The sequence below is a fragment of the Solea senegalensis genome, linkage group LG11 (assembly GCF_019176455.1).
Source record: "Solea senegalensis isolate Sse05_10M linkage group LG11, IFAPA_SoseM_1, whole genome shotgun sequence".
Taxonomy (NCBI): Eukaryota; Metazoa; Chordata; class Actinopteri; order Pleuronectiformes; family Soleidae; genus Solea; species Solea senegalensis.
The window spans coordinates 10,415,047-10,442,799 of NC_058031.1; the positions used below are offsets into that span (position 1 = coordinate 10,415,047).

The following is a 27,753-nucleotide window of genomic DNA, read 5'->3' on the forward strand; positions in this document are numbered from 1 at the left end:
TAAAATAAGTGTAGGGCTGAGTTTGAGACGCAGGAAAATCACACACGCGTGCATTTGCATGACTAAAATGTTAACGGAAAACAAAGAATAATCAGGAAGATACATTCTCCTCTATTTATATACGGGTGCGACAGACAAACTAAATTGCGTTCTCTTAAGTCAAATGCCGCTGGTTGTAACGTGACAATAAATGCTCTCCTCCACTCCGCTGTCGACCAGTCCGCCCGTGCTGCACTCACACTGGCTGCAGGCTATCGTCCAATCACAACGCACGACAGTAGTGCGTCCTGTTCAGCCATGTTGTGGTTTTGAATGAGGAAGAAGCGGGAGATGTCTTTCTTCAACGAGTTTATGTGCGATTTAAAGTGACGTTACGTATATGTGAACAAGTTTGGATGTGACTCAACATGATAGCGGTTTTTCCGAACGCGTTGTTTGCGACTTAACGCATTCCTGTGGGAATTTAAACATACTTTCATAAATTAGCCGTGCAGCTAACAGCGTCAGCTAGCTACCGAGCAGAGTGGTTAGCGTAATTGTTAGCTAGGCAACTACCTTATTCTCAGCCAAGTGGCTAACAGTTAGCTCGTGTCTTAGAAAAGTGAAATGATAATTGTGATGCGTGTCTACCTTTCAGACAGCCTCAGTTATCCCGCCTGAGGCGAATGAAGTGTATGAACTGAATTTGGTTTACCACAGTGCCAGGTAAACTGAAAGCAGCCTGAGCGCTCCATAGTCACTCCAGCGGCGCTACATGTAAAACTTTTGAACCATGTTGAACAAAATCTACGGATGGATCGAAACGAGTTTAGCCAATCTTCGCGATGGTGTACCAGCTGCGGAGGAAGCGGATGTACGCCGGGCACCAGGAGAGGGTCAGATGAAGAGGAAAAGACCAATCGAATGGTATGAGCTGTAAAAGCGGTATCCCCCCGTGTAATAGAACCATAGTGAATACAAAAATACACGGAATTAAATCTACCATATCCGTTTAGTGCGCTACTGGTCACTATTTATTTCTGGTTTGTTTTAATCGGTGTGGCATGTTGTCAAGTGTATTAATGTCGATATTTTCTTTCCTCAAGTTTGGAAGATGGACACAACATCGACCAAGACGGCATACTGATTAAGAAATCACGAATGGGTAAATGCAAAACCATGCACTATGTTTTATTCTATCTATTTTTTACGTATATTGTTCATTTGAAGGGTTGAATTTACAATTTAAACATCAATATGACATTATTTGATGCAGAATGTACTAAATGCTAGTTACGTCTTGCAAAGGCAAGAGGTAACTACTCAAAGACGGCATTTAGTACACCACTGTACTTTGACAAACACAGTAAATAAAAACCGTTATAAAACGACAATTATTTCATTTGATAACACTCACGTTTTATTTAGGTTCCAGTTCAACTGTATACATATTATTATTATTGTTATTTTTATGTATTTATTTAGTTTAATTTTGTCAACCAATGCAAAATATACAATCCCTGGCCACTTATTAAGGTACACCTGTTCAATCAGCCAACCACAAGGCAGCAGCTTATATGCATTTAGGCAGCTATAGTCAAGATGATCTGTTGAAGTACAAACACATTCATTAGATAAACATAAACCAAAAGAAGTGTTTGGCCACGATCTTACTTCTTAAATGCAGTGTGGCAAAATTGTATTGCAAAGTCTTATATGGAAGATAATCTGGACAATTTACTGGGTGGACACACGCAAAGTCATATAGTGAGGAAAAGGGCCAACTACTTAACATTTTAAAGACTAAAGATACATTTTAATGCAACTTTAAAATGTATTGCTCCAGCATTTTGTGAAGAATCTACTGACAGTGTTGTCTGTTATCTAGGGGACATCATTGACAGTGTCAAGGTTGCAGCTGAAGGTGTTAAGAGTCACAGTTCCAATGTGGCTGCATGGATGAGAAACACTGTAAACCCTAAAAATATACTTCCCGCCTCCCCTGGACCTCCCACTGGAGAGGCACGGGCCTCAACATCAGCGGCAGCCTGGGCAGGCAGACCGGTAAGTGATTCATTGTATTTTTAGGGTATTAACTTGAAGAGTCTTAAAAGTAAAAAAATAAAATAATTATATATGTATGTATGTATGTATGTATGTATACATACACACACACACACACACACATGTGTTTTTGTTTGTATCAAGATTGTTGAAAGGAACTCTCTGGATGATACATTTGCTTCTCCCTCAACAACGCTGGAGTGGAAAACCTCCAAGTCAGGTAAGCCTGTCTTCATTTAAAGCATTGTTTAATCGTTTGCATGAAGAGTGATTCGTTCTTTTAATTACTGTCTGTTTCTTTTCTTTGCATCTCTAGAATGGTTACGTAATGAAAAGTCCATCATGGGATCAAAACTCTGCAGGCGACAAGTATGCATGAGTTCTGTGCACCGTGAGTTGCCAAAAACAAATGGGCATTCACTCAACTTGCCGCCATTTGTCACCCCTAAATTGTACCAATCTCCACGGCTTGGCAGACCCTTAAACCTTCGACCATATGGAACAATAAGGTATTGCTTTATATCTTTTATTGTCTCTACAAATAAAGTATTTCCTCACAGGACTAGTTGCTTTTTTTGCGTGATGTATCAATGTGCTTTTGTCAGTTCATGGTGTTTGATTTATCATTTTTGTAGTGGTCAGAGCACCTCAAACAGCTCTAGCACCAGCATGTACGAGAAGACTTTTCCAATCAAAGTGATGCAGAGCCCTACACACAGCACCTCGTCTGGGCGCATCCACAGGGTCAAGCCTCACTGCACAGCACAGGAGGTCAGATATCAGGACAACAAGTCACGATTTGGCCTCTTATCCAGCTGATATGTCTATGTAGAGCTCATGTTTTTTCTCTGTTTGTCTAGTCTGTTCGGGAAGAGGAGAAGGAGGTCTACAGGCAGCTTCTGAGTATGGTCTCTGGTGGTCAGTCATCTTTTCTTCACAACGGCAGCTCACATGCCATTGTGAGGTCAAATAGAGATTTGTGAGTACCCATACAAATAAAGCCTAATTTCCACCAAGCAGTACAGTGCACTTCAGCTTGCCATAGTACAGTATGGAATGTAATATGCGGCATCTACGTAAGAAGGGTTATGTCGTACCTGAGCGACGCAGTGTAGCTAGCTGATAAATTCCACAAAGAAAAAGGTGACACAGTACACAAAGGGCAACAATGGAGTTCGTTCAGCATTCCATGTTTGGCATATGGCTGTTTATCACACAAAGATGACATGCTTCTTTTGAGAGTATGGAAGAGGCTGCATGGAAAAACACCACTGTTTACCCCTACCATCACACATAACTGATAATTCTCTATTGACAAATCAACAGACTGCAGTGTGTCTTGCTCCCCTCTGCTGGAGCCGGACCACTGTGCTAGATAACCCCAATGGAAGGGTGCCAAAATATGGAATGGTAAGGCTCGGTTATTTTGGTAGGCCTCTCAACATTTGACCACAAAAATGGCAATAGTTGCATGATGTACCGAACTGAATGCATCTACTGCTTGCTGGAAATGAGGCTTAACATTGCCAGATTTGAGATGTTAATAAAATGCAGGGTGTAAATTTACAAAAATTCTTGTGTTTGTTTTGTGTTAGTTGCTCAATTTGTATATGCTAGACAGGTAAAACATGTTTTTGCTTCTCCAAGTTATGGCTTGTAAAATAAATAAATTGTATTTGAATTCTAATCCTACTGTTTAACCCAGTGGTTGTTGGGACAGTGTCTAAATATTGTCTGCCATCTCATCTGCTTACTGCTGTCATGTTCTCCTCAGCACCAGTTTCCTGTCCACCAGCCGGAGACTGTTGCAGCTCTCTTCCCCTGCTGGGTCAGCGGCAGGGGAAACTTCCGAGGGGACCAGTGGCCCCCCAAGCCCACGAGGGATGTCAAGCCAGAGCTCCAGCAACCTTCCCAGCCCAGTAGGGGCTTCCAGCAAACCAGGTATCCAGACATGGTCTCTGGACGCTGACATTAGCTCCAGCAGAGAAGCCTTCTCCCCATCTACTCTGCAGGATAACTCCTCTCAGGACACCCAGTCATCAGGTAAGACACCTTTGTCTAAGCTTATCATAGTGCTTATGAACATTTTATTTAATAGGCCCCCAAACATAGTTATTTACATAGGGCCCAGACTGAAAAATCTCACCATTTCCCTTTAACGTAACGCTTTTGCTTATTTTCGTTTTTTAGTTTCAAACTTCTTGTCTTCTTTTCAGCTCATGATGGGGACTCTGTTATTATTGTAAATGAGAAAAAGGGTAAAAAGCAGGACGGCACAAGGTTTGTTTTCAGTTTCTTGCATCGTTTCCTGATGGGCTGTATTTCTATTTCTATTTGGGCTGTGTTTCATTTATTCTCATTTAATAATGTAACATGTAATGTGATTAAATATGCACAGTGAAATATGTATCTAATATCTAAACATGTATTTCATACTTTTATTTGTTTCTGTTTTTGAGACTTTGAATTCATGTTGACAAGCTAGTGTTAAATCACTGAGTAAATTCAACAAAGCTTGGTTGACTTAAGTGGTTTGTCCTTGCACACAATAACATGTTGATCTGTCTGTACAGCGTGCCGTGTTTCCAAGCGGAGTTATGGATCAAGGAATTGTAAGGGCTAAGAATATATACTAATCACTATATAAATAATTGATCCATTATTTATTGATACTGTGTTTGAATGGAGTAATAAGTTTGGAGTTTTTGTCATTGTAGAACTAGTATGTACGACTCTCGGGCAAGAGAGAGACGGAGACAGATAGAAGAGCAGGAGGCCCTGGCTGCTCAGCTGCTGCGACAGGTGACTTCTCATCACTGAGGCTATTTTACATTTACCTTGTGTCATATATTATATATTGTCTCATTACTTCCTGTTAACCATTGCCATGTTGTTACTGTACTCAGCGCCTGTCTGAAGAAGGGCAACGCAGCCCAGATGTGGAGGTTCATATTCGGGTCCCTTTGGAGAAGGAGGTTCCTTTGACTACTGTCATAGAAGAACCAAAGGTTTTGGAAGACAAACCAGAATTCCCTGAACTTACTGAGGTATGAGTGATGAATATATGATGTGCTTGGTGTTTGTGGTCATTTGAATTCCGTTTCAAAACAAGAAATGCTTTTGTCAGGCATGGAGTTGAAAGACTGTCTTAAAAAGAGTCTTCCTTTAAAAAAAAAAAGGGAATAATTCTTGAAACATTCAGGCTTACTGTATATTAAGTTCTGTTTAAAATCTGAGCAAATAGTTCTTAATAATTCGATGAGATTCACAAAACAATAGTTAGGCAGAAAATGCGTTAGGTATTTTCTAATCCCTGCAAACATAAGATTTTTTGTACAAACTTTTCCAAAGAAAATAAGTCAAAGTTAATGTTTGCTGCTTTTTCTCATGTACAATTTGTTTCTGTTCAGGAAATGGAGGCTGAGGTAAACCGGGTGCTGAGAGGAGGTAGTCCTCATGAAGTCTTAAGTGAAGGTTTTGGTCTCAGCCTAACTCGCAAAGACCTGCAGACGCTCAGCAACCTCAACTGGCTGAATGATGAAGTGAGTATTATCCTCAAGCAAAGACTTGCATATACCATGTGCATGTAATATTTGTTGCCCAACTGGGCCACACATTAGTTCTTGTCCGTTTAATTGCAACTTCCTCCGTTTGTCAGGTGATCAATTTTTATATGAACCTGCTGGTTGAGCGCAGCAAGGACCCCAGCTTGCCATCCGTCAATACATTCAACACTTTCTTCTACCCGAAGCTGCGCAGAAGTGGCTACACTGCCGTCCGCCGGTGGACCAAAAAGACAGACATTTTTTCTAAAGACATCCTATTGGTTCCTGTCCACTTGGGGGTGCACTGGTGCCTTTCTGTAAGTTGTAATAATAAACTATGAAAAGTTCATAGTAGCTTTTATTTTGCAGAGTATTTTGTTTTAATGTGCACCACTTTCTTCCAGGTTGTGGATTTCCGGAAGAAGGCTATCATGTACTTTGACTCTATGGGAGGAAACAACGATAAAGCCTGCCAAGATTTGTTGTAAGTATCTGTATCAGATTTATTTGTTGTTAAATGGGAAATACTATTTATTTGGAGAGCTAATATTTACTTCAGCGGGAACATTTGGAACTTAAGAGATTTTCCCGCCCCCCTCCTTTCTCTACCAGTGTTACCTGATGATGCACTGTGCAGCTCTGTCATCAAGGCAAATGCAAAAGTATTTGACTCGGTTTCAGCAGATACTCAATTTGGAAAAGATCAAATTTGGATCAAGAGGCAAATAACTGATAGAAACACCCCTAATTTATGTGATCAGTTGCAATGTATTAGAATGTTTTTTTGTTGTGTCCCCAGTGAATATCTGCAGGAGGAAAGTAAGGACAAAAAGGGCAAAAAACTGGAGACCTCGGGCTGGACTCTATGCAGCAGAAAGGCCAATGTAAGTCCAACACACACATATGAGCTCAGAGCATCGAGTTAATCATTTCTATTGTTGTATTTGAGATTTGACAGTATAAATTGAATTTGGGAAGTCAGGTGACTTGGTCTGTATAGAATTAGAACAGATTGGACACAATTTAGATAAAGAAAATGTCATGAATAATCAGACTCGTGGATTATCATTATAATCACTTTGCCTTATCAATTTGTTTCAGTGGCTCATTCTTCATGTTCAGTTAAAAGGATATTACTGTTTTAAATATGGCACCTGTATAAATATACCCTAAGTTTATTTTCAAAGCAGAGTCTCTGCATTTGAATCAAGTTGTAAGCTGATCATTGATAATGACAAAATGTCAGAAAATGTATTTCTTGTCATGTTAGACCTTTTTAAATGTTCATATTCATCTTTTTGTACTGTCTTTCCTCTCAGGAAATCCCTCAGCAAATGAATGGTAGTGATTGTGGAATGTTCACGTGCAAATATGCAGATTACATTACCAAAGACAAGCCAATCACATTCACACAGGTAATCACAAACAACAGCAAAGATGTGGTGGTGTATTCATCCGCGTGCCCTAAAAACGGCTCACATGACCTCTTTTCTATTTCGCAGAAACACATGCCCTACTTCAGACGAAGAATGGTTTGGGAAATCGTGAACCACAAACTGTTGTGATGTTAGTCACAACAGAAGGGGATTGTGAACTATGTATAGTCCTTTCGCGGTGTTACCAACATGAGTTGCAGCTACGGCTGAGCTACAGTCGCACTGTTCTGGGAAAAGACTTGCACACCAGCTTATCAGATCAGGAAACCAGCTCTGCCACTTCCTACTGTCCAAGGCCAATTAAGCCCTCAGCTGTTTTTGACTGAAGGGTTATTGCTGATACACCCAAGCACTGCCTCCCTGTCTTCTCGAATGTTTTTTTGTTTGTGTTATGGTGCGCCCATGGAACATCAGTATAGCAGCTGAAACACTGCATGGTTTATGTTTATGAAACAACACTTGTATTGACAGACCATACTCTGAGGTGCAACGTTCACTCTGATGCGTACTCACAAAGTTTACATGTTTTGTGTCTTACAGGGAGCTGACTAATATGTTGCATTGTTTTCATGACAGTAATGCATCATTTTACAGTTAGTGTTTGATAGTAACATAAGCTGTGTTCACCCTAACAATATGATTTGCCCTTAAAACTGAAATTTGAATGGACTCTTGTCAAAAACTTTGCTTCTTTGAGCTTTTTTTTCCCCCCTTGCAATATTAGTATTCTCACACAACGGGGCTATTTTTTTTTTTTTTTTAATTTGATGAATTAAAATACATGCATAAATACAAAAATCTTCAGATGTGACATTGCCTCAGAGTATGATTTAGAATGAAACCAAAGTGTTGTCCCACGAACAACACAATAGTCTTAGATGCAGTTTTGCAGTTTGTTATTCATATTCATGGGTCTTGATAAAAGATTGTAAATTAAGGTCCAAAATATATTTTATGTATTTTAGTTCCAACAGCAAAATATTTTGAATTTTGTACATATTTAAATCATATAAGACCCTTGAACAGTGTAATATACCTTTTCTTTTTATATACCTGTTTCGTATCTATTTTTATCTAGAGCCAAGTCTGTTTTAGAAATAAATTCTCATGTATTGTGACTGTTCTTTGTGTATTACCTCAAAATAACTTTGAGATTCATAGAAAAACTGCCACATCTGATAAAAATTAGCATATGTGGATTTGTCTTTGCTTATTTTAGGTTCATCAAGTTCCTAAAGGGGGCCTCAGTTGGTGTAGTGGTTAGCATTCTTGCTTTTGTAGCAAGACCAAGGTCCATGACCCTTTCTGCATGGAGTTTGCATGTTCTCCTCGTGAGTGAATGGGTTTTCTCTGGGTTCTCTGGCTTCCTCCCACTGTCCAAAAACATAGAATATGGGGATTAGGCAAATTGGACACACCAAATTGACCCTAGGTGTGAGAGTGAATGGTTTGTGTATGTGGCCCTGTGATGGACTGGCATGCTGTCAAGGGTGTACCCCACCTATGGCCCTATGTCAGCTGGGCCATAGTAGTGGAGGATAAAGCAGTAGAAGATGGATTGAAGTTCCCAAAGGTTCTGTGTGTAATTAAAAAAAAAAACAGTACACAAACCACAGTGAAAAAGTTTTATTTAAAAAAAAAAAAAAAAAATGACAAGTTTAAAATCAAACCAAGTAGCTATGGGGTTTCAAAACAAAAGACCTGCATCATGGCATGAATCTTTACTGAGGAGAGGATGTAGTTGAACATGAGTTACAAACTGGTCCCAGGTGACATAGTCAATGACCTTCAATTATAGGGTTTAAAAATGACAATCCGAACTTAGCAGCAATAGTCCTTTAGACTTTGTAAGCCACCACTCAGGTTTTCTTCAGTAGGTTGGATACAAATAAAGGGATGATGAAGGAACACATAATAGTGAATAGAAGTTGTAAAGATTTCTTTGCTTCATAAATCTGATTCTGACTAATTCTTTTTTTTTTTTAGCAGTGCATGAGGGAAAAAAAACAACTTCCAGTCAGAGGTCAAGTGCACCAAATCTGAGAAGCACTTCACTATCCCTTCCAGTGAGACCTAAGGCATTTCTGTGAAGTTTTATTTTCTCCCGGATTTGAACTGTTGCATGGTTTAACAGGAGAGAACGGATTCAGCAAGTGAACACGAGACGAGACGGGGGCGAAAACAGCAGAGGATGGAAACGACGGTGTGCATAGAAAACACTCTACATGCACATAAACAACGTACGCCATATTCTTCTTTATTTTCTTTTCTTTTTTTTTAAATGTCTACATTTTCTACAGTCATATTAACAATTTGGTATGAAACTGTTCCCTTTTAACGCAACATTTTGCTCACAGTAAAGATGAACACGTCGGGGGGAATAGGAAAAACTCCAAAAAGGTATAAAGAACGCTAGAAATCTGTGTAAGCCAGAATGTGAGGTGTCCCTTGGATAGACGTAGTATTGCATTTCGAAGGACAATAAATTATTTGCATAGATCATCAGATCTTGGGCGTGTTTTCCAGACACTGGACGGAAGAAGAACTAAAAGGATGTGGACACAGTACCAGCTGTGAACAGCCACAAGACCTACTGCGGGTGGTTATTGCCTGTGAACACACACTGAATCTACATTGCTCTGGCAGGATGAGGTAAGTCAAGGTTTTGAACATATATTTCTCTTACATTGATCCCGAGTGCTCTGGGTACAAATCTGTAACAGTGAATCTGAGCCTAGCATATATAATTAATCCACGAGCAGGAGTCATGTTCATAAAGTGCCAACACTCGTGACACAAAAACTGAAATGAAAAAAAAACAAAAACACTGAAACCAAAACAAGAACAGAAACAAATCACTATTTTATAACATTTCTCACTATTGGAAGCACACAACACATTATCAAAAATAAAATAAAATTTGAGTATTAAAGTATTAAAACTGAATTTAAATAAAATAAAAAAAAATGTAAAAAAAACAAAAAGAAGAAAAGAAATGGGTGTGAAATCAGAAATCCAGAAGCAGATGCAAACACACAGCAATGGCCGGTAATCCACTGGCGTCTCTCCACTCCATAATAATCCAACTTTGTAGTGATTCACGTAGCTGTAACAGGTCAGAGCCGAGCTTTACCACTTGATTTTCACGTCTGTGTAACAAAAACTTCACACTTTGATAACAACGTATACTTCCTTTAGACAAAACATGCAGTAAGGATTCAGCTGACACGTAGATTGCTTTTTTGAGCCAATATTGTGTATTGTTGTTAAAATAACTGAAGGATTACTACACCGATGAAAGAAAATCAAATGAAAGCCTAAATAAATTTAAATCTCTTATTTACACGCAGCTCTGTGTGAGATGTGATCCCTGTCAGGCAACTTTGGAGTTCATCAAGTGAAGCAACTGCAAGTGAAGCAACAGGAATGCCTTAAATCTATTTAGCTCTATTTAACCGAGTCAACATCTTCTCTGAATTTTCTCTTCCTACGTAGTTCTTCTGATTGTCTGAAGCTTTCATTTTTTCCAAGATTGTTGAGACTATAAATTATTTGAGAGTCAAAGAGCCAAAAAAAACATGTGAGACCCCTTCAGGTGAGGTTTCATACCTGAAAAACATCAGCACCATATGTGTTTAAAACATGTCATTGGCTCTTTTCTTTTGTTGTGTTGGTTGTTTTTTTGTTCGTTTTTTTCCAGCCTTCTGAATTCAGATAGTAGAACATGTTAAGCTAACACACACACACACACACACACACGCACAAAATCAACTGTTATGTACAAAAAGGCAGGTTTAAAGCCTGAAAGTATCAGACTGGAAAAAGAGAAGTCAAATCAGAACATCTTATAAAAGGTCAACAAAACATGATTTAAAAAAACAAAAACAAAAAACATGACTCAAAATAAAAACATGGTGATGAAATGTTCTTTTCCTCGTTTCACTCTAGTTCCCCGGAGTTGTACTGGGAAAGCATGAGAGTAACATTTAAAAAAAAAAAAAACTTTTCTACATGAGTGAGTAACATTTCTTTCTTGACTGTTTTCAAAACAGGTCTTTCCTCTTCTGTTCCTCCTGTTTCCCCCTTGCCTGCCATCCTCCAGCTTTGCTTGTTTGGAGTAAAGAGTTTGTTTTAAAAGATGAGTTTGTAGAAAATGTCTTCTTAATTTTTTTTTTTGTCCTTGTCTGTGTCCAACAGTCCATATTCCTCCCGAGTGCCTGGCGCCTTACATGCAGAGTCGCTGTGACAAAATGAGAGACACTGCAGCGACAGAGGAAGATCTGACAGAGGGAGACAAGACCAGCCAATGAGAAACAAGAGCAGCTCACAGTCTCACCATTGCAGAAACTTCATTTTGAGTAAGACCACAAAGAAAAAGAAAAGTAGAAGGGATACACACAAGCAACAGATGTTAGAAATGATCAAAACCAACCTCGGCCACATCTTCACTTGTTATGCTGGTAGGAGTAGCTTGTGTGTTCTGTCGGTGTCTCTATAGCAACAGATTGTTGGACAGTACTTTCCTAAGAGGGAGGCAGCAAAGATTAAATCAATAAGCCATTGTTTCACATGATGATTAAGAGAGTGGTGAAAAATGAGGCTATTACCTCAACTGACATGTTGGTGGCAGGCACTTGGGTGTACTGGGGGATGTAGGTCCCCTGCATAGATGTGTTAGCAGGCATATACTGTAGAGGAAAGGAAAGGTAGCAGTAAGTTCACTAAACATAACAGTAACAGAAGTCCGTTAAAGCTGCAGTGCCCTGTTCTGGTCTGGGGGGATGCTTTAGAGTGACCTAATCCCCCATATTGCATGTTTTTGCATGACTGTGGGGGGAAACCGGAGAACCTGAAGAAAAACCTAAATGTAACGTTATTTGTTTGCCGTGGCCTTTATCTGAAAACAGGCTCCGTCAAGCAGAAGAATCAGACCCGACAGAGTCAGCGTTTGGGTTTATACACCAGCAGTGCAGGGGCGGGTGGAGGCAAGAAGGAGTTTATCCCATCAAACTCCTGATTGTTCTTTTGTTTTTGTTTTTTGAGGCGTATAGTTTATTTCTGAACCTTTTTTGTGGGTGCGTCTTGGGGTCTATTTGCAGCTGTCTAACTTTCTTTTAAGCTTCTGACTTTTACTGTCCGTCTTGACATAAAATCAGTCACCTCCTATTTGCAGCACAGAAATGCTGCTGAGCAACGCACAACATAAAACCCCCCCAAAATCATCATACTGAGAAACACACAGCGATTATGGAGCTGGCATTGTGTGAACTCATTCGAAAATGGTCTGAATGTTAAAGATATTCGGTCATATTTAAAGTTGAAGTCATGTACTACAGCTTGAAAGTGACAAAATTGTGCAAGATGTATTCGTTAAATGACAGCTTTCCTCCACCCAAATCCCACAAGGAACCTGCCATTTAAAAACTTCCTGCATAATTCACATTGAAGAATTTGATAACATTCCATTACTTCAAGAAACTTGCCTCTGTCATCCCTCTGATATCACATTATCAAAAAACTAATTTAGCAGTTAGATATGGACGACAGCCAGATACTACACTTCCTACACTCTGCTCACCGCGCCACTGCTGCCCATGGAGAGGTGGCTGAGCTGCTGTGTCAGGGGCCCCATCATCGAAGTCGGCTGCATGGACATGGTGTGGTCCATTCCTGGTGTCAGGACTGCTCCCTGTGGACAAAACACACACAGAAAGTGTCACTAAAGACAGATCGACAGACACCGGCAGAGGACTAACGACAGACTGTCAGTGTGTGGCAGATGAATATGAACAGATTCCAGCTGCTACAAACAGGAAAGGGAAGCAATGGCTTCTAATCACTCACTGTGGGCGGCATGATGTACGACTGGTGATGCATCCAGGACGGATTGTGTACCTGCAGGAGCAAGAAAGACATGGGTCGATGGACTGCATTATTAAAAAATATATCCATAGACAAGAAAGGCGTGATAAAATGATAACTTGGTAACATGGGTTTGTCTCATCATTGTTATCGCATCTGAACATCTCAGCTGTGAAAGTCAGAAAATGCTCCATTACCTGGTAAGTGGACACAGGTGAATGCATGTATGGGGAGAGGGAGGTTGGTCCGATCATCCGATTGGGGGCAATGCTGTACGGGGAGGAATAAAACCTGCAGTGAGACACAATAAAGTTATTAGTAACCACAAACTCACACCAATTCACTGCAGATACAATGTTGGGAGGCACTAACCCATTCTGTAAGGCTGTGGTGGGATCATAGGTGAGGGTCATTCCACCCTGGAGGGGAAAAAAGATTCAATAATTATCAATCTGTCGCACAAACCTCAGGCTAATGCACTCGCCAGGCATGAAGACCAAAACCCTGAACTCACAGTCTCTCCATCTCTGGTCCAGATTCGGCCATTCTGCAGATATTTTCCTTGGCTCTGGCGCTTCTTCTGGCCTCCATCAGCAAATTTACACAACAAGGGTTCTGATGGCACTGGACCAGAAAAGTGTAAAATAATGTAAAACTCTTTTGATTAGGTTATTTTTGGGCTAGGTGTTTATTTAACATGTGCTTTATAAAATCACAATGTCGGCTCAAAGACAACAACAACTCACCTGGAACTCCCGGTGGAGTCTTGATGTATTTCCCATTGAAATGTTGTATGATGGCCTCACATTTCTCTGTTGACTCCATCCTGTAAGAAAGGTGATGAAGCAGATGCTCTACACTTATTGGCCACCAGAGGGCTCAATCCACACGGTTGATACTTGAAAATTGAAAACACCAGCTGCACTCATGTCTTTGTGTAACGTGAGTATTTTTATTCAACACACACATTATGCTACACCTGAACTAATCTACTTATGTCTGCAGTTCTGATCCATGTGACTGAAGTTTGTACCTGGCAAAGCCAACTCCTCTGCTGGTGCCGTTGGCGTCACGGAGGATGCGTGTGGAAATGGCCTGGCTGAAGGGCTTCAGCATGTTCTCCAGCTCCTGCTCATCCATGGACATTGGCAGGTTGGAGATGTACAGGTTGGTGGGGTCCTGCTCCTGTTGCTGAACACAGAGGAGATAAAAGAGGAATGAGAATGTTCAGAGTCATACAAAGGCCGCCGGCTATACAGTAGTGTGAGGGGAATGGATTTAACGTTTAAAGAAGAAGTGTGTGAGATATCTGATATGGGGAAAGGGGAGCAGGTGGAGACCATCTAAAAAACAGCTGAGAGAGGGAGTAGAGGGTTTGAAGTTTGAGGAGGATTTCATTTTGTATTTAAGAAGAAAGGGAGCCGCTCGGGTGAGATCTAAGGAGAAAACATTTTCTGTCCGAGCAAAGATTGCAGTCTGGGAAGACTGTAGCTGTCTTTCCTCTAATTGTATTCATCCAAATTATATTTTCTTTTCTTCACAAGCGTCTCTTGTTCTCCGTCACTCATACGTTAGACTCTGAAGAGGATGAAAGAGTCTGATCCTAATGCAATATCAAAGAATAATAATTACATTTCTAACAGCTCGCCCTCCACGGACAGTCTACTGTGATGATGTGCTCTTGCTCAGTGGGGAATCCCAGCAATGACATTTTGGACAAAGACCTTTGGAAATAATCGAAGTAATCTGTAGAACATCTAAAGCATTGTGCTGTCATCTCCCCACAGGGCAAACGTCATCGTCCTGTTTCCTAGGTCATGGTAATATTATGTCACGGACATTCAAGCAGTTATAGTCCTGTGGCAATCCTGACCTTGAAAGCAGGTGCAGGTCAGAGTCTGGCTGTCCGCTTTCATACAACAGACAAATTATGCAGCATTCCTAAATCTGAATTTGAAATAAAAACCAGCCAGACACATTCTCTGAATCTGACAGTTTCATTTTTATACTTTTGAGTTATTGATGGTAGGTGTTTTTCTTTCTTTTTTACTATTCAGTGCCTCCTATTCAAAATATTTCATTTGAACAGTATCATTTTAAGATGACCAGTCTGTATCACCCTCCAACCATCATGCATATTCAAAATGTGCTGAGAATTCATTTCCACCCTATAAATAACGCATAAGCAATCTTTGGGACCTGTGGTGAAGGTGATCTCTCCTTCACCTACCTCCTCCTCTCCCTCCTTTACTGGAGTGTGATGCGAGATTAAGATGCAGCCAGACCCCATGAGAATGAGCAGTGAGGAGATCTGCGGTCGGTGGACTCGAACCCCAAGTGTTCAGAGTGAGTCACAGAGAAATCTGACACAAGCGTGAGCCTTGTTGTAAAACCAGGAGGGAAGGGGTGAGTGAAATTGAGGAATTTTGTGAGCAAGAAGCCAAATGAACGTCAGTGAGCCAGCTTTAACGATGGATCAGGATTCCCAGGGTGTTGGTGGCGTTCATTCGTCATAATCTGGTTTTGTGTGTGTGTAGTTGTATTTGTTGCCTCTTTAGAACCTTCTCTGGCATAAACACAGAACATATTAGTAGGAGTAGTCCTCATTCCTGAGAAACTGGTTGACTTTAGGGCTAACATTTGAATTGTGGTTAAGTTACGGTTAGGGTTTGGCATTCACTGGTTTGGGTTCTGCGTAATGCTTTGTTTAGTCTGTCCAAATGAATGGAGGACAATGCAGTGTCCTATGAAGAATAGCTGAGCAAGCCTGTGTGTGTGTGTGTGCGTGTACATGTCTGTAGTACGCTGTGAGGACAAATTTGATTCAAAACCTTCATTTTATGAGGACATTATTGGCTGGTCTTCACAACTTTAAAAAGCTCTTTGCAGGTTAATACTTGGTTTTAAGGTTAAGCATACAATTTAGTTTAGTTTAGGGTTATGTTAAGGGTTAGTGTTAAGCATTTAGTTGTGGTGGTTCAGGTTAGGGTTAAGGAATGCATCTACATCTATGAGAGTCCTCTCTCTCTCTCTGTGTGTGTGTGTGTGTGTGTGTTGACAGGGCGGGTGGCTGGGCACAAGGCCCTGCTGACTAGGGAGCTGCTCAGACACTGAGTCAGATGCCACCAGGGAGAACAGATCGGTCCTTTGTACAGGGAGCTCAGAGACCAGAGCCTGGGGCTTGCTCCTCCAACACCATCATCACTAAGAACCATGACACACGTTTGTGCAAACACTATACCTGTCTGTATCGGCACACTTTTTCCGGTGCATACACCTAAAATATGCTACAGTGCTTTAATACCCATAAATATGCTGATTTAAACAGCCATTTGTGCATGCACTGCACCACCAAGTACACACTCCTAAATGCACACACACACACTTGAGTGAGCTTGTAAAGAAAAATCCACAAAGCCAATATCTGCCAAGGAACAACCTTTCTGCTTCAAGGACAATTTGTCATTTCATTTGTAATGAATAATTCATCCCCCAACTTTGAGCACAGCGACTGCCAAAATATCATTTTCATCTCGTGCTGAGGATTAAACTCCGACCGATCTGAATTAAATGCACAGCATGTAATTTCCGCTCAATCAAAAACAACGACAGGACGCGGTTTATGTCGGAAAGCAGAGGATCATGTTGTCTCATTTGGTTCCCCTGTGCGGTTGTGCTTTACGGGAGAGTGACTTATTGGTGACAAACACACACACAAATATAAACAAACAAAGGACAACACACTGGCTAACTAGTCGTAGCTCACTCTGATGTGTCTTTCTTGTCGTTATTAGGTATTTTAAAGGTCCAGTTTGAAAAATGGAGCTGACATAAAAATAATTACACTTCATTTTGTGTTTTTCATTACCCTGGAATTATCCTTTTTATCCACATGTTACACTCTACCTTTAAAACTACAGTGCATAGCACATACATATAAACATTACAGTCAAACCTGTCAAATTAGTAGTACAACTTTGTTCTCTAAACCCTTGTTCTCTAAAACACGAGTAAGTCATCTCACCATAGAGATGCTAACAGTGTTTTAATGCCCTTTAATGCAGAAATGTTACATACTATATCTTTAAGCCAAACCCATAGACGTAAGAAACAAGTCCATCAATGTTTGACATCTGAAGTGGGAGTTCTTACCTTCGCCATCTGAGCCTGTACGCCACCTGCCTTCAGTGCAGTCACTGCCTTCTGAGCTGAAGCCGGGCTGTCAAAATCAACAAAGCCATAGCCTGCAGGGACCAGGACACACAGAGAGACATACAATGTGTGACAATGAGGTATGAATAACAGAGCACTCATGAAAACATGAACCACTCGTCATGGTGGTGTTTGAATTTATGTTTGTTTAAGTCTGGACCTTGTTTCCCCGCGAAGGACAGACGCAGCGTTATACAAGACTGTCCATATGATGTCACACAAGACACAACTTTTATTTAGTGCGACGCTTCGCACAAGGTAAACATTTGGCAAACGAAAGTAAACGACTTACAAGTAAAGTAAACGACAAACTGCCTTTTTCACCTCTTTGTTGTTGATAATATGAAAGTAAACAACAAACTGCCTTTTTCACCTCTTTGTTGTTGATAATATGCCGGGAACACAGGAGATGTTGGTGAATATATGATCTACTGAGGATTATTTAAGTGAAATACAGAGGCATAATCCAACAATCGAGTACAAACATCGTATGTAATATTGAGCGATTCTCCCAGAGTTGTTTTTCTGTTTGCAATCTACCATATTGGTTGTTGTATTCATGTGAAAATGTTATGGGTTAAGAATATGGATTTAAAATGTTCAATCTCTGATTCAGATTTATTGACTCAAGAAACAAGACATTGATCCTCAAACAAACACAGGAAATCAGTGTGGAGCTACAGCCGAAACAGTTCCTTCATTATTAACTGGATCTGTGCCAAACTTCTAAACAACTCAGTAAGAATAAAAACAATCTTATCCTTAAAGGGATCATAGCTTTGACATAAACATATTCAGTTCTTGACTTAAAAAAACTGTGTTCAGGGATGCACAAATTGCTTGTCTCTTATTTTAAAATAAATACAATGCATTTCCCATTTAAAGCAGCTACGTGTAAGAAATGTGTTGTATTAAGCCATAAAATGACCACGATGTGTCAAGGAAACATGTTAAACTGAAATATGAGTTGGTACAGACTCTTTCTTCACAATTACATTTTTAATTTACGGCCTACGTGTTTATTTTGTGGAAAAGGGGGTACAGGTGTTGCACCAGATAGAGCAGTCTTTTGGTTCATGCAAGATTGGTTTCTCACACTACCTGGCAACCTTAAGTCTCTGGAGAGGAAGAGGGGAGACGATGCTAAGATATATACATCAGCACATGAGTGCACTCTCAATTTTCACATGAACGCCACATGCTGACGAGTTTTCTGAAAATCAGACATTTCAATTTTTCAAATTTTCAAGTTTCTTCCCTTGGGGGGTCTTTTCACTTCACCTTTGCACTTGTTGGTTGTCTTGTCCAGGATGGCCTTGGTGGACACTATTTTCCCGTACCTGAAAAACAGCGAGGTTTACTCTCAGAGATTGTCGGAAAATAACTACTTGTTTACATTCAATATTAGCTTTGCAACATTGCTGACGCAGTGCGGTTCCTCCTTCAAACTTAACACACCCACAGAGACTGTGCTCCACAATGACTGAATCATAATAGATTTAGTGCAAAGACACTTGATATAATCACAGCATCTGATAAAAAATGACAAATGTACAGAAATGTTTAGAGAGGATATAAATAAATAGAGTTGGAGTCCTGTGGGTCTCTGCATGTTGGAACCCACTCTAGGTCCTTATTCATTACAGTTTACACACAGATATCAGTAGGGAACCTAAAGGGGAATCCAATATGATCTGAAAATATATTTAAAATTGCATTTTCTGATTCACAGTGAATAGATAGAGATAGAAAATGCTGCATTATCTACAAAGCTGACCAGCTATAGATATTGCAGATGCACAAGATAGTGGACAAATGCTTTTGTGAGGCAGCGTCTATCAGTTCCCATCTCTCCAGGCCTGTGCATGCAGTGTAATCTGATATGCCTCTCCATGGCTGTCCTGTCCAATGCTGGCTCCCAGCCACTCTCTCATTCTGCTAACCAGCTTCTCTCTCGGCAGTGTTACACCCTCGACTGGGTCTTAGTGCCCCCTCGCAATCTCACAATCCAGTGACACTGCACCAGTGCCACATTTCACCTATGAGTCACTTTCAAAATACCTTGTATTAACAGGATTTAAGAGATGATATCGGTGAGTAAGAATATGTTAACCACTTTATCTCACTGTGAGACAACATTTGTGAACTGATCACTCTCCTGTGCAAACGTCCATAGAGAAAACCAGCGTTTTTAGCCCGTGATGACACAGGAACTGCTGGTCTATTGCTAATTTGTTGGGTAAGTTTGTGTCACCTACGTTTAATCAAACAAGGTTTTTTTTAAAAAAAAAAATAGTCAAAAGATAACACATTTGCACGTACTGATGGACACCGCAGTGGATTTTCCATTCCTGTGTGCTGTGATGTAAAATCTCAGATTTTCTCTGCGAACATTAGTGTGGGAGCAGGTGTAGATTTAATTAGGTGAGCCTTATGGCTAAAATCTGTTTTCCCTTCTGTCCCTGCTGGCAGACATGTCATCAGTTACAGCAACTACATGTAACAAGATAAATGTACAAATTCTTCTGTGTGACATGAATGCACAATGTATTTGAATCTATCCAACCTCAAAATGGTGCAATGCAGACGGACATATCAGTGGTTCACTTCTACACCCTGTTCCCTGTTTATCCTTTGTTAAAGTTCAAATTATGGAACTCACTTTCTCCTTATTTTTGATTACTTTGCTCCATTACAGACTTGCTTTTGGAGCAGCCCATGGCCTAGTGGAAAGGGTTGGGGTAACAACAAACCTCAACCTGCCCAAGTCTGCCAAGATCTCCCGTACCACACATTAAGACAAGGATTAAAGCTGTGAGATTTGCTCATTGTGATTTCCTGCTTAATCCACAGTTCATATACTCATTGACTGAACAGTGTTTAGAGGTCTGGGTCGATGTGATGCAGACCATCACCCATCCCTGATCAACCACCAGAGAAGGACCAGAGCAAGACTCAGAGTGGCAGTGAGGCACCCAGAGAGACAACTGCATGGGCCAGAGATGAAGAAACAACCCCCATCCTCTCCTCTCATCCCTCACTCGCTACTACGCAGTATATCTCAGAGTGTGGATACAACCAACTCTGGGTGTGTGGGGGAGGGGAGCTCGGGGAGTTCTGTGTCCTGACAGAATGTACATTAACTGTTCAAACTTGAGTCACGCAGCCTGTGTGAAACTCCCTCCATGAGTTTGTTGAACATCCTGATTTATAAACATTCCCCTTATTAACTTATTACTGGATACAGGATTAAATCCCAGTCTACTTGCAAAGAGAATTACATCGGCCTTAATGCGCTGTGCTGAAAGGCAAATTTCATGCAGTGATTTTATCTGCTCTGTAAAAGCAGAAATATGAGAACTGCCCCCACAGAACACCACCTGACACACAAACCCTGAACTCCATTCACTCCTCCCCCTCCGATACTCTCCATCCACCCTCCCCCCACCTCCCCCTCTTCATGCCATTGCCCTTGTTTGCCTTTCCCTTTCCCCTGGGCTGGCTGTTTCCTGTAGGGTTGGGCAGCCTCATGTGGGCCATATCTTCCAGACAGCTGTAAAAGAGCAGGCATCTCCCTCCCTCTCTCTCTCTCTCTCACACGCTTGTTCAGTTTCTCTCGCTGCTTTTCCCTCCTTTTCACTCTCCCTCTTCTGGTTCTCATCACCCGGCTCCAGATTTCAATTTACTACACCCAGATCATTCATCTTGGCCATACTTGTTTTGAAGTCTCAGACTGGAGACCTAACAAACATATCAGATGGATTGGATGATGCTGTTGTTTGATGTGCGACTCCACGCTGCCCACAATAGAGTTTTAAAGACTCACACTCACGCTGTTGCAACACGGTGCTGAGTGCTTTGGATTGGGATAGCACAGCATCACTGTCGTCATCCTTTATGGTGAAGACTAAAGCACTGAGGAGGTACAATTCACAGACGGAGCACGAGCAGACACACAGAGACTTAACATTCTGTACCTCGTTGTTGGAAAGTCTGTGCTCAGCTGCGGCAAACTGAAAGCACTCAGCCAAAGATGATGGTGATGTTGGTTTTTCCATAAGGCCACTAAATGATGGGCCTGAAATACATGTGGATAGAAATGTGGCCCTTTTTTCCCTTTTTTCTCTCGAAATACCTGCAACTCTGCACATTAGCATTTGTGTCCACTTCACAAATAAGGAAGCCATCTATCTACAGATGTGTCCATGCTTTAATGCAGCAGCAAGAGTCAATCTTTCAGACAGCCGCCTATCTAACCAGCCATAACTCTGTTCTATTGTAATCTACTCTGCTCCTCTAACCTGTGTCATGCTTGCAGTGGGAAGCCGGAGAGAGAATTATTATGTGTCTCAGTAGGCACTAAAGCAATTGCTTTTCAGTTGACTTACGGCTGACAGAGTTTGACCAGATCCTGGTCTGTGGTCCCTGGGTGGAGGCCACGGATGTACAGGTTTGTTTTGCTCAGCTGCTCTCCTCCACTGCTGCTGCCATTGCTGATGGTGTGGCCGTTGTTGCTGTTGTTGGGGCTTGGAGGAGCCATCTGATGGTTTGAGGGGGACACATACGTCTGCTGCAGAGCAAAGAAAAGGACAAGTTAGATTTTAGAATTGTTTTCAACTGGATAGCAAGAACAGCTGTTTAATGGTCCAATAACACCCCATAATCCTGCCTAAACTGCATGAAATCAATTAGGGATGCAATTAGCCAGAACATGAGCAACAGTGGCTGGTTAGTGTAATGACAAACATACAAACTAGATCACTAATAATAATAATAACAATACACTTATTGTTATTATTATTGAATTATTTGAGCAGCACAAACCAAATTCCATTCATCACAGTCGTCTTGGGGTGGTGACACATATTTCAAAGCCTTTGCTGTCTGCATGACTTCATTGCAGTACTGTGAGTGCAAATGTGTGCATTTGATTTTTTGCAAAATCTGTAACAAGCCATGGTTTAAAAATTTAATTATTATTCATTATAGTAGGTAGAATGTCAGATACGTTTGGCCTTGGTGTTCTCTCTCAGAGCTAGAGGAGGAGGAGGAGGAACTATTTGATTAGTTATGGTCAGCAGCCCCAGCCCCAGGGAACAATGGGCTTGCTTGTTGGACACCACAAGGTCAGCAATGGACCAGCTTGTTAACAGAGAGGGAGCTGTCAAAAGATGACAAAAATCAGGCTAATTACAACCTCTCTCTCTCTCTCTCTCTCTCTCTGATGAACTCTTTCATGCTTACTTTAAATCTTTAAAACAAAAGCATATAAGGCCTCATCGCATTCTATTAAATGCAATTCATTATTCTTTTACTTTACCACCATTATTGCAGTGTTACAAATATTGATTGAAACTTTCTACCAAAAAAACCCTTAAACTGAATGAGCATTTATTTACAGGGCAGTTTTCAGAGAAGGGTAAACAACTCCATCTAAAATTTCACAACTGATCAATGTGTTGATTATTTTTTTCTCAATTAATCAATGAGTTGTTTGGTCCATAAAATATCAGAAAATGTTGAAAAATGTTTATTGTTTCTTCCCAAACTTTGGAATTATTTGTTCTAAAGAACTATTCACAGAGCTTGTTCTAATCCTCATTGTTGGCTAATTAACATAGTAATTGATTAATCATTGATAAATTGTTGCAGCCCTACTTTGTTGTTTGCCGTAGTTGGATATCCCTCTACCATGGAAGGCATAGTAAACTAGCAGATGATGCACGTGTTATTTAAAATTCAACATTATATCTCTGACACAGTTTGAAATTGTGTTACATTTAGTAAAAAATGTAAACAATAAATGAATAAATAAATAAGTAAAAATGTGTGCATCTAATAAATGGAATCAATACAATCAGTCCCAACATGAAAATCTTAGACATTTTAAATACTTAAATAACTATAGAAATAGTTGCCTTGAATTTAGGGTGAGCCTGAAAATAGAGGCGGACAATTGTAAGTTAATTGTAATGTCAAAAAATCACAGGGAAACCACAGATGCAGATAAGTGGCAGGTACACACAAAAGAAGTGAATGTCTGAATAGAGTTCTGCAACGAACCATGGTCCTTAAAAAGCTCTAATCTCAGCATCACAGAGTCAATCTGAGGCTTCATACATAACAAGACACTGGGACAACTTTGACATGATGAAATGAGTACCAATACAGCAAAGTAGTGTAATCTAGTACGATTCAGTGAGACTTTATCAACACGGGTAGCAGTTCCATGCCCACGCCGCAGCTGCCACAGGTTTTCTGACTGTTTTGCAATCAGCGCTCAGAGCCCCCTTCTTTTTGGTCAAGCAGAGAAAATCACAGTGCCTCACAGAGCCCATTCATCTCAGTCCTCTCCTCTAATCTCCCTCTCTTCTTTAGCATCAATAGTACGCTGTTTGTTTTTCCACAATCACGGCGTCTTCCTGTGCTTTCCCTCGGCTTCACTGTAGGCGGCACTTACAGACTATCAGGAGGGATGCACCTGCGCAAGCCCGGGGAGATACTATCTGACAGGAGACTGTGCTCGGGCCTGAGCCTGGTCAGTGAGCCTTGTCTAATTGGGATCTGAGCTTGTTAGCAGTGGCTGCTAATCCCTCTCATGTGCTCTATAGTCAGAAGGTAGTGTCTCATTAGGACTGTTCTGCAAGGCTTCTGCTGAGAAAAGGAGGATGTGGAGTGAGTCAACTCCACATCCTCTTCCCAGCTGCCACAGTGCCCAGCGCTGGCTCCAGCTGTTTTACCGCATATTTAAAGCGACGCTTAATGTGCCAGCGTGACACCCCAACCTTGAGCGTCTGCCATGATTACAGATATCAGACGAAAACATGCTTTAACGCTCCCACCTTTTCTGACGACTAACCTGTCGATTACAGAGTTGTGCTAATGCATCTACTACCACACCATCGCCAGCCATATCACATATCACATGAAGCATCTATGTGAGATTTAGGGTCCCCAGATTGTATAATATCCTGCAAGATGGGATATCCCCGACCCGTGCCCAAACCCCGACTTCCTGACGCGTGTGACCGATGAGTGCCGTCTGACTCGTTACTCCTCACTTCACAGGCATTTTACAACATTTCCGTTTATGCAACACAGCATGTCATCTCTGAGCATTCTTTACATTCCTCTGCAATGCTCAAATGTTTGTGTTTGAAGACAGGGATCGCAGTGGGGGCATGGTTTCAGATCAGAGGTGAAGCTGTTTGCGTTAAATTAGACGACATTCCTGAAGGCATCAAGTTCTGTGGGAACTGGGGCGTCTTGACAACACAAGATCGTCTCACAGAAAGAGAGCACATGTGTGCACATAAAGCACATACGACATGTTAACACTGGATTAAAAACACAAGACATGTGTTTTTCCATGTCCAACTGATGCTCAGTCACTTTTAGACGCAGAAGGTGAAATGTATACACTTCTCACTCTAGCTGCCATTAAGCTGCTCTTTGTGTTGCTATTATTATGTTTGTACCACAGTACGCGGCCTGCAGTGTGATACAGAGAGAAAGCAGCGTGTTCCAGGCAGCTGCTGGAGACGGATTAGGTGATTACAGTTGGAGGGAGCAGAGGTGATGCCTGTGGGGAGAGCAGGTGACTCAAGGATGTTTTCATCAATGACAGTGAGTCCTAAGTGAAACAGGATGTGCGACTCAGTAATAATAGCAAAAAAACACGAGGCTCATTGTCTGACTCTTTAATGCAGCATTCCTCAGATCCTCAAACGAGTCAAACGTATTCAATATTTCAATCAGTTCAGAAAGAAAATGTGTTTTGCTTATGATTACTGTTCCATTACCACACAGCTGCTTTTCAATAATGGTGTTATCTCTATTTTACTTGTTGTTTATTAATAAGTCGCATCTTGAAAGAGAGAAATAGTCCTACCTGTTTGGATAAAGAAAACTTAAAAGGCACCATGGAGAAGATCATAGTGTCACAGACACAATTTCTCTATGTTAATATCTGCAGCTGCAGGCCAAGACGTATACAGTGCCAAGTGGGAGCAACCGAATAGGAAAAGTGATGAAAGTCCTGAAAAAAGGTGAGACTTCTGACTCAGAAAAAAAACTTTGTTTCCAGCAGACACCGAGGAGAGCAGAGAGTAATGTTCAGCCTCTCTCCCCCATGTGAACTGAGCCACTGACAGACAAGGAATCGAGGTATGTGAAACACACAGGGGAGGAAGGAAAAGAAAAAAAAAGACTTGGGGCAGTTAATCGAAAGCAGAGGCGAAGAGGGGGGTCTGTCTCCGCCCCCTTTTGTCGTAGTAAAAGACACAGACCAGGGGCTTAGCATTTGACGCTGGATTTACAAGTCCTCGCTCTGTGTGTGCCTTTGGCAGTTTAACAATGCAAAAATGTGTACACATTTAAAAAAAAGCAAAAAACGTGTGTGCACGTCTTCTTTCAAGGAAAGCGTCTGTGTTTGCAGAGCCTCTTGTGAAATGAACACATTCCCTGAATCCAGGATTCCAGGAATTCCAGGTCATTAATCTGAGCAATCTGAATTCCTGCTCGCCTTGAGGCAAGGAAGGGAATAACACAAGAGGAGAAGGCGGGAGGTGTTTGATTTCAGCTTAGTGGAGCAAATACTCGAGAAATGCTGAGAGTGAGGCATCAGCATGTGCTGAAAACTCCTGCGTCTCCAAAATCTGGACTGTTTACACGTTTGCTGCAAACAATCCTGCCTAATGGTCTAATATCTTTATGCCTCACAGTTTTTAGGATATTTCCAGAAACAGTGTCAAATGCATGTCAGCACATGAATTATTCAAATGATACAATGTGTGTGTGTGTGTAGTAGGCTGTGAGGACAATTTTTGATTCAAACTTATCATATTCTCACAATTTTACAGGGCGTTTTGAGGGTTAAGACATCCAAAAGGTCAGGGGTCATGGGTAGACTTGGGTATAGGTTAGGTTTAAGGTTAAGGTTAGGCATTTAGTTGTGATAGTTAAGGTTAGTGTTCGTGTAAGGGACTAGTAATGTCCTCACAAAGACCTTATCCACACGGAGACAGAACTTTTCTTAAATGATCCCTTTTTTTTCGTATCCCCCAAAACGTTTCTCTAAAGGCTATCATACACATGCCAGGCCTGCACGTGGCGCTGTAATGCTGCAACAGAAATACACCAAAAATGCAGGAGATGTTGAGCATGTGCATAAAGCATGCACACTATGTGCACTAAGCAAACAAACTCCAAACACAAGAACTTGTTTTTGATATATATATATACAGTATATATACACATACATATATGATGCCGATTTCTTTGGCAACTGTGTTTTTTTTATGTCATTTTTGTGTATGATTCTGCAGTGACTTATTGAGATATAAGCTTATTTTCTGATTTGTTTCCCCCCTTTTTTCTACTGTCCCATGATATAAACCTCAAAAATGAAGTTAACATCTAATAATAACAAAACTGCTTCACTTAAAAGGACCATTTATTGAACATCACTTATGGTTATGTCTCCCCAAATTACATTTAGTATAAGCACTGCAGTGAACTAAATATTAAATCCAGAAATCCAAAAAAAAGAGAGATGGATAATTGGTCTACCTATAATGCCTTACTCAAATCTCTATTATTATAAGTGTTATTATCATCATCATGAAGTAATGTATGTTGTGATTTGGTATTTACAGTATTTAGTCCATGGTCTCAGTCCCTAAGAGTCTTAGACAGGAATCAGCGGAGACTCTTACATTGTCTTTGTAACTTTCCTCTATTTTCATAGCGCCATGCAAAACCTCAGTCATCATTAGCAGGAGACTGAAGGGGTGGGGCATTTATGTACGCGTAAAAGACAAAAAAAACTTTACTAACGTGCGCTTAATCCAGTGAAAACAGTACCTGGGAGACGACACGACTCATTCCACCCCAATAAAGTCACATTCAAGCAGAAAGTAAACCGTTTTCCTCCTCTTAAGTCGGAACGTGGCGAGCATCTCGGCGCACTTTGTGAGCTGTTGCCTCAGCGCGAGCTCGGTGTAGGAAGAAGACACGGCGACCGTGTCGGCACCAAACGAAAGCAAAGTGTCGTAGTAATGTTCTGGCAACAATGTCACGGACTCGTGTTCGTTCGTAGCACGGTCACAAGCGCAGCAGCAGCACGATGCCACCAGCAAAGGTCGCAACCGCGCGTAAAAGGAGACTTTAAACGTCGCCTGTGATCCACTTTCAAGGACACTGCAGCTTAAACAGCCGAGTAGCTTTTAACTGGAGAGGCTCGAACAACACGGCACCGAGAAATGACTCTGTGTTCCAATACGAGTCTGCTGTTTTGTTGTTGTTTTCATTGTCGTGGTTGTTCCTTACCTTCTTGATGGTGTTTTTGCCGGTGTAGCCGTTGTATGGGTTGAATCCTGTCCTTGGCGGCACAGAGAGCAGCATTTTTACGCGGCGCTGTGTCCGGAGGAGCGGAGAGCAGAGGCAGTCAGCTGACGTCAGCCAGGGAGACTCAGCCAGGAACAGCGGCGGTGATTGGAGTCGCCTTTCCCAGCAGCAGCACAACAACACTGATGTGCTCCAATCACTCCACTCTACCCGATGAAATCGATTCCTTTCGATTTCACGATGCACCACGATGCACTGCATCCCCACTTATTTTGTTTACACATTAATGCACATGGCTACTTTTTTCA

At 41.2% G+C, this 27,753-nt stretch overlaps 2 protein-coding genes across 3 annotated transcripts; one reads left to right on the forward strand and one right to left on the reverse strand.

Moving 5' to 3' along the window:
• The first annotated feature begins 268 nt into the window (after nucleotides 1-268).
• senp1 (SUMO specific peptidase 1) lies at nucleotides 269-8,142 on the forward strand. Its single transcript, XM_044039226.1, has 18 exons — nucleotides 269-906; nucleotides 1,086-1,144; nucleotides 1,868-2,043; nucleotides 2,188-2,263; nucleotides 2,360-2,552; nucleotides 2,679-2,814; nucleotides 2,904-3,022; nucleotides 3,818-4,086; nucleotides 4,260-4,323; nucleotides 4,617-4,655; nucleotides 4,761-4,845; nucleotides 4,950-5,090; nucleotides 5,454-5,585; nucleotides 5,702-5,905; nucleotides 5,993-6,072; nucleotides 6,388-6,472; nucleotides 6,908-7,003; nucleotides 7,091-8,142. Exons 1-18 carry the CDS (start codon nucleotides 773-775, stop codon nucleotides 7,151-7,153), a joined length of 2,151 nt encoding a protein of 716 aa, XP_043895161.1. The 5' UTR covers nucleotides 269-772; the 3' UTR covers nucleotides 7,154-8,142.
• Nucleotides 8,143-8,645: 503 nt separating this feature from the next.
• Nucleotides 8,646-27,586, reverse strand: LOC122777480 (RNA-binding motif, single-stranded-interacting protein 2-like). 2 transcript variants are annotated; one of them, XM_044038760.1, is made up of 14 exons: nucleotides 27,428-27,584; nucleotides 21,487-21,668; nucleotides 18,380-18,438; nucleotides 17,039-17,130; nucleotides 13,920-14,077; nucleotides 13,633-13,712; nucleotides 13,401-13,510; nucleotides 13,259-13,305; nucleotides 13,084-13,177; nucleotides 12,869-12,919; nucleotides 12,603-12,713; nucleotides 11,632-11,712; nucleotides 11,457-11,547; nucleotides 8,647-11,304 (listed from the first exon to the last, which is right to left on the reverse strand). In XM_044038760.1, the coding sequence occupies exons 1-13, from the start codon at nucleotides 27,500-27,502 to the stop codon at nucleotides 11,470-11,472; spliced, it is 1,218 nt and encodes a 405-aa protein (XP_043894695.1). In that variant the 5' UTR covers nucleotides 27,503-27,584; the 3' UTR covers nucleotides 8,647-11,304; nucleotides 11,457-11,469. The 2 variants fall into 2 exon arrangements, with proteins under 2 accessions (XP_043894694.1, XP_043894695.1); XM_044038759.1 differs by having other exon boundaries at nucleotides 8,646-11,304; nucleotides 13,084-13,305; nucleotides 27,428-27,586.
• Between the last annotated feature and the right edge of the window lie 167 nt (nucleotides 27,587-27,753).

What these genes read in the sequence shown, in the direction of transcription:
- senp1 (XM_044039226.1), top strand. Translation starts at nt 773, where the DNA reads ATGTTGAACAAAATCTACGGATGGATCGAAACGAGTTTAGCCAATCTT. An exon ending in CGACCATATGGAACAATAAG is followed by an intron (nt 2,553 to 2,678) that starts GTATTGCTTTAT and finishes TCATTTTTGTAG; the next exon opens with TGGTCAGAGCACCTCAAACA. An exon ending in CTGCTCAGCTGCTGCGACAG is followed by an intron (nt 4,846 to 4,949) that starts GTGACTTCTCAT and finishes TACTGTACTCAG; the next exon opens with CGCCTGTCTGAAGAAGGGCA.
- LOC122777480 (XM_044038759.1), bottom strand. Translation starts at nt 27,502, where the DNA reads ATGCTGCTCTCTGTGCCGCCAAGGACAGGATTCAACCCATACAACGGC. An exon ending in GCAAAAACACCATCAAGAAG is followed by an intron (nt 21,669 to 27,427) that starts GTAAGGAACAAC and finishes TTTGCTCTGCAG; the next exon opens with CAGACGTATGTGTCCCCCTC. An exon ending in GACAACCAACAAGTGCAAAG is followed by an intron (nt 17,131 to 18,379) that starts GTGAAGTGAAAA and finishes TGGTCCCTGCAG; the next exon opens with GCTATGGCTTTGTTGATTTT.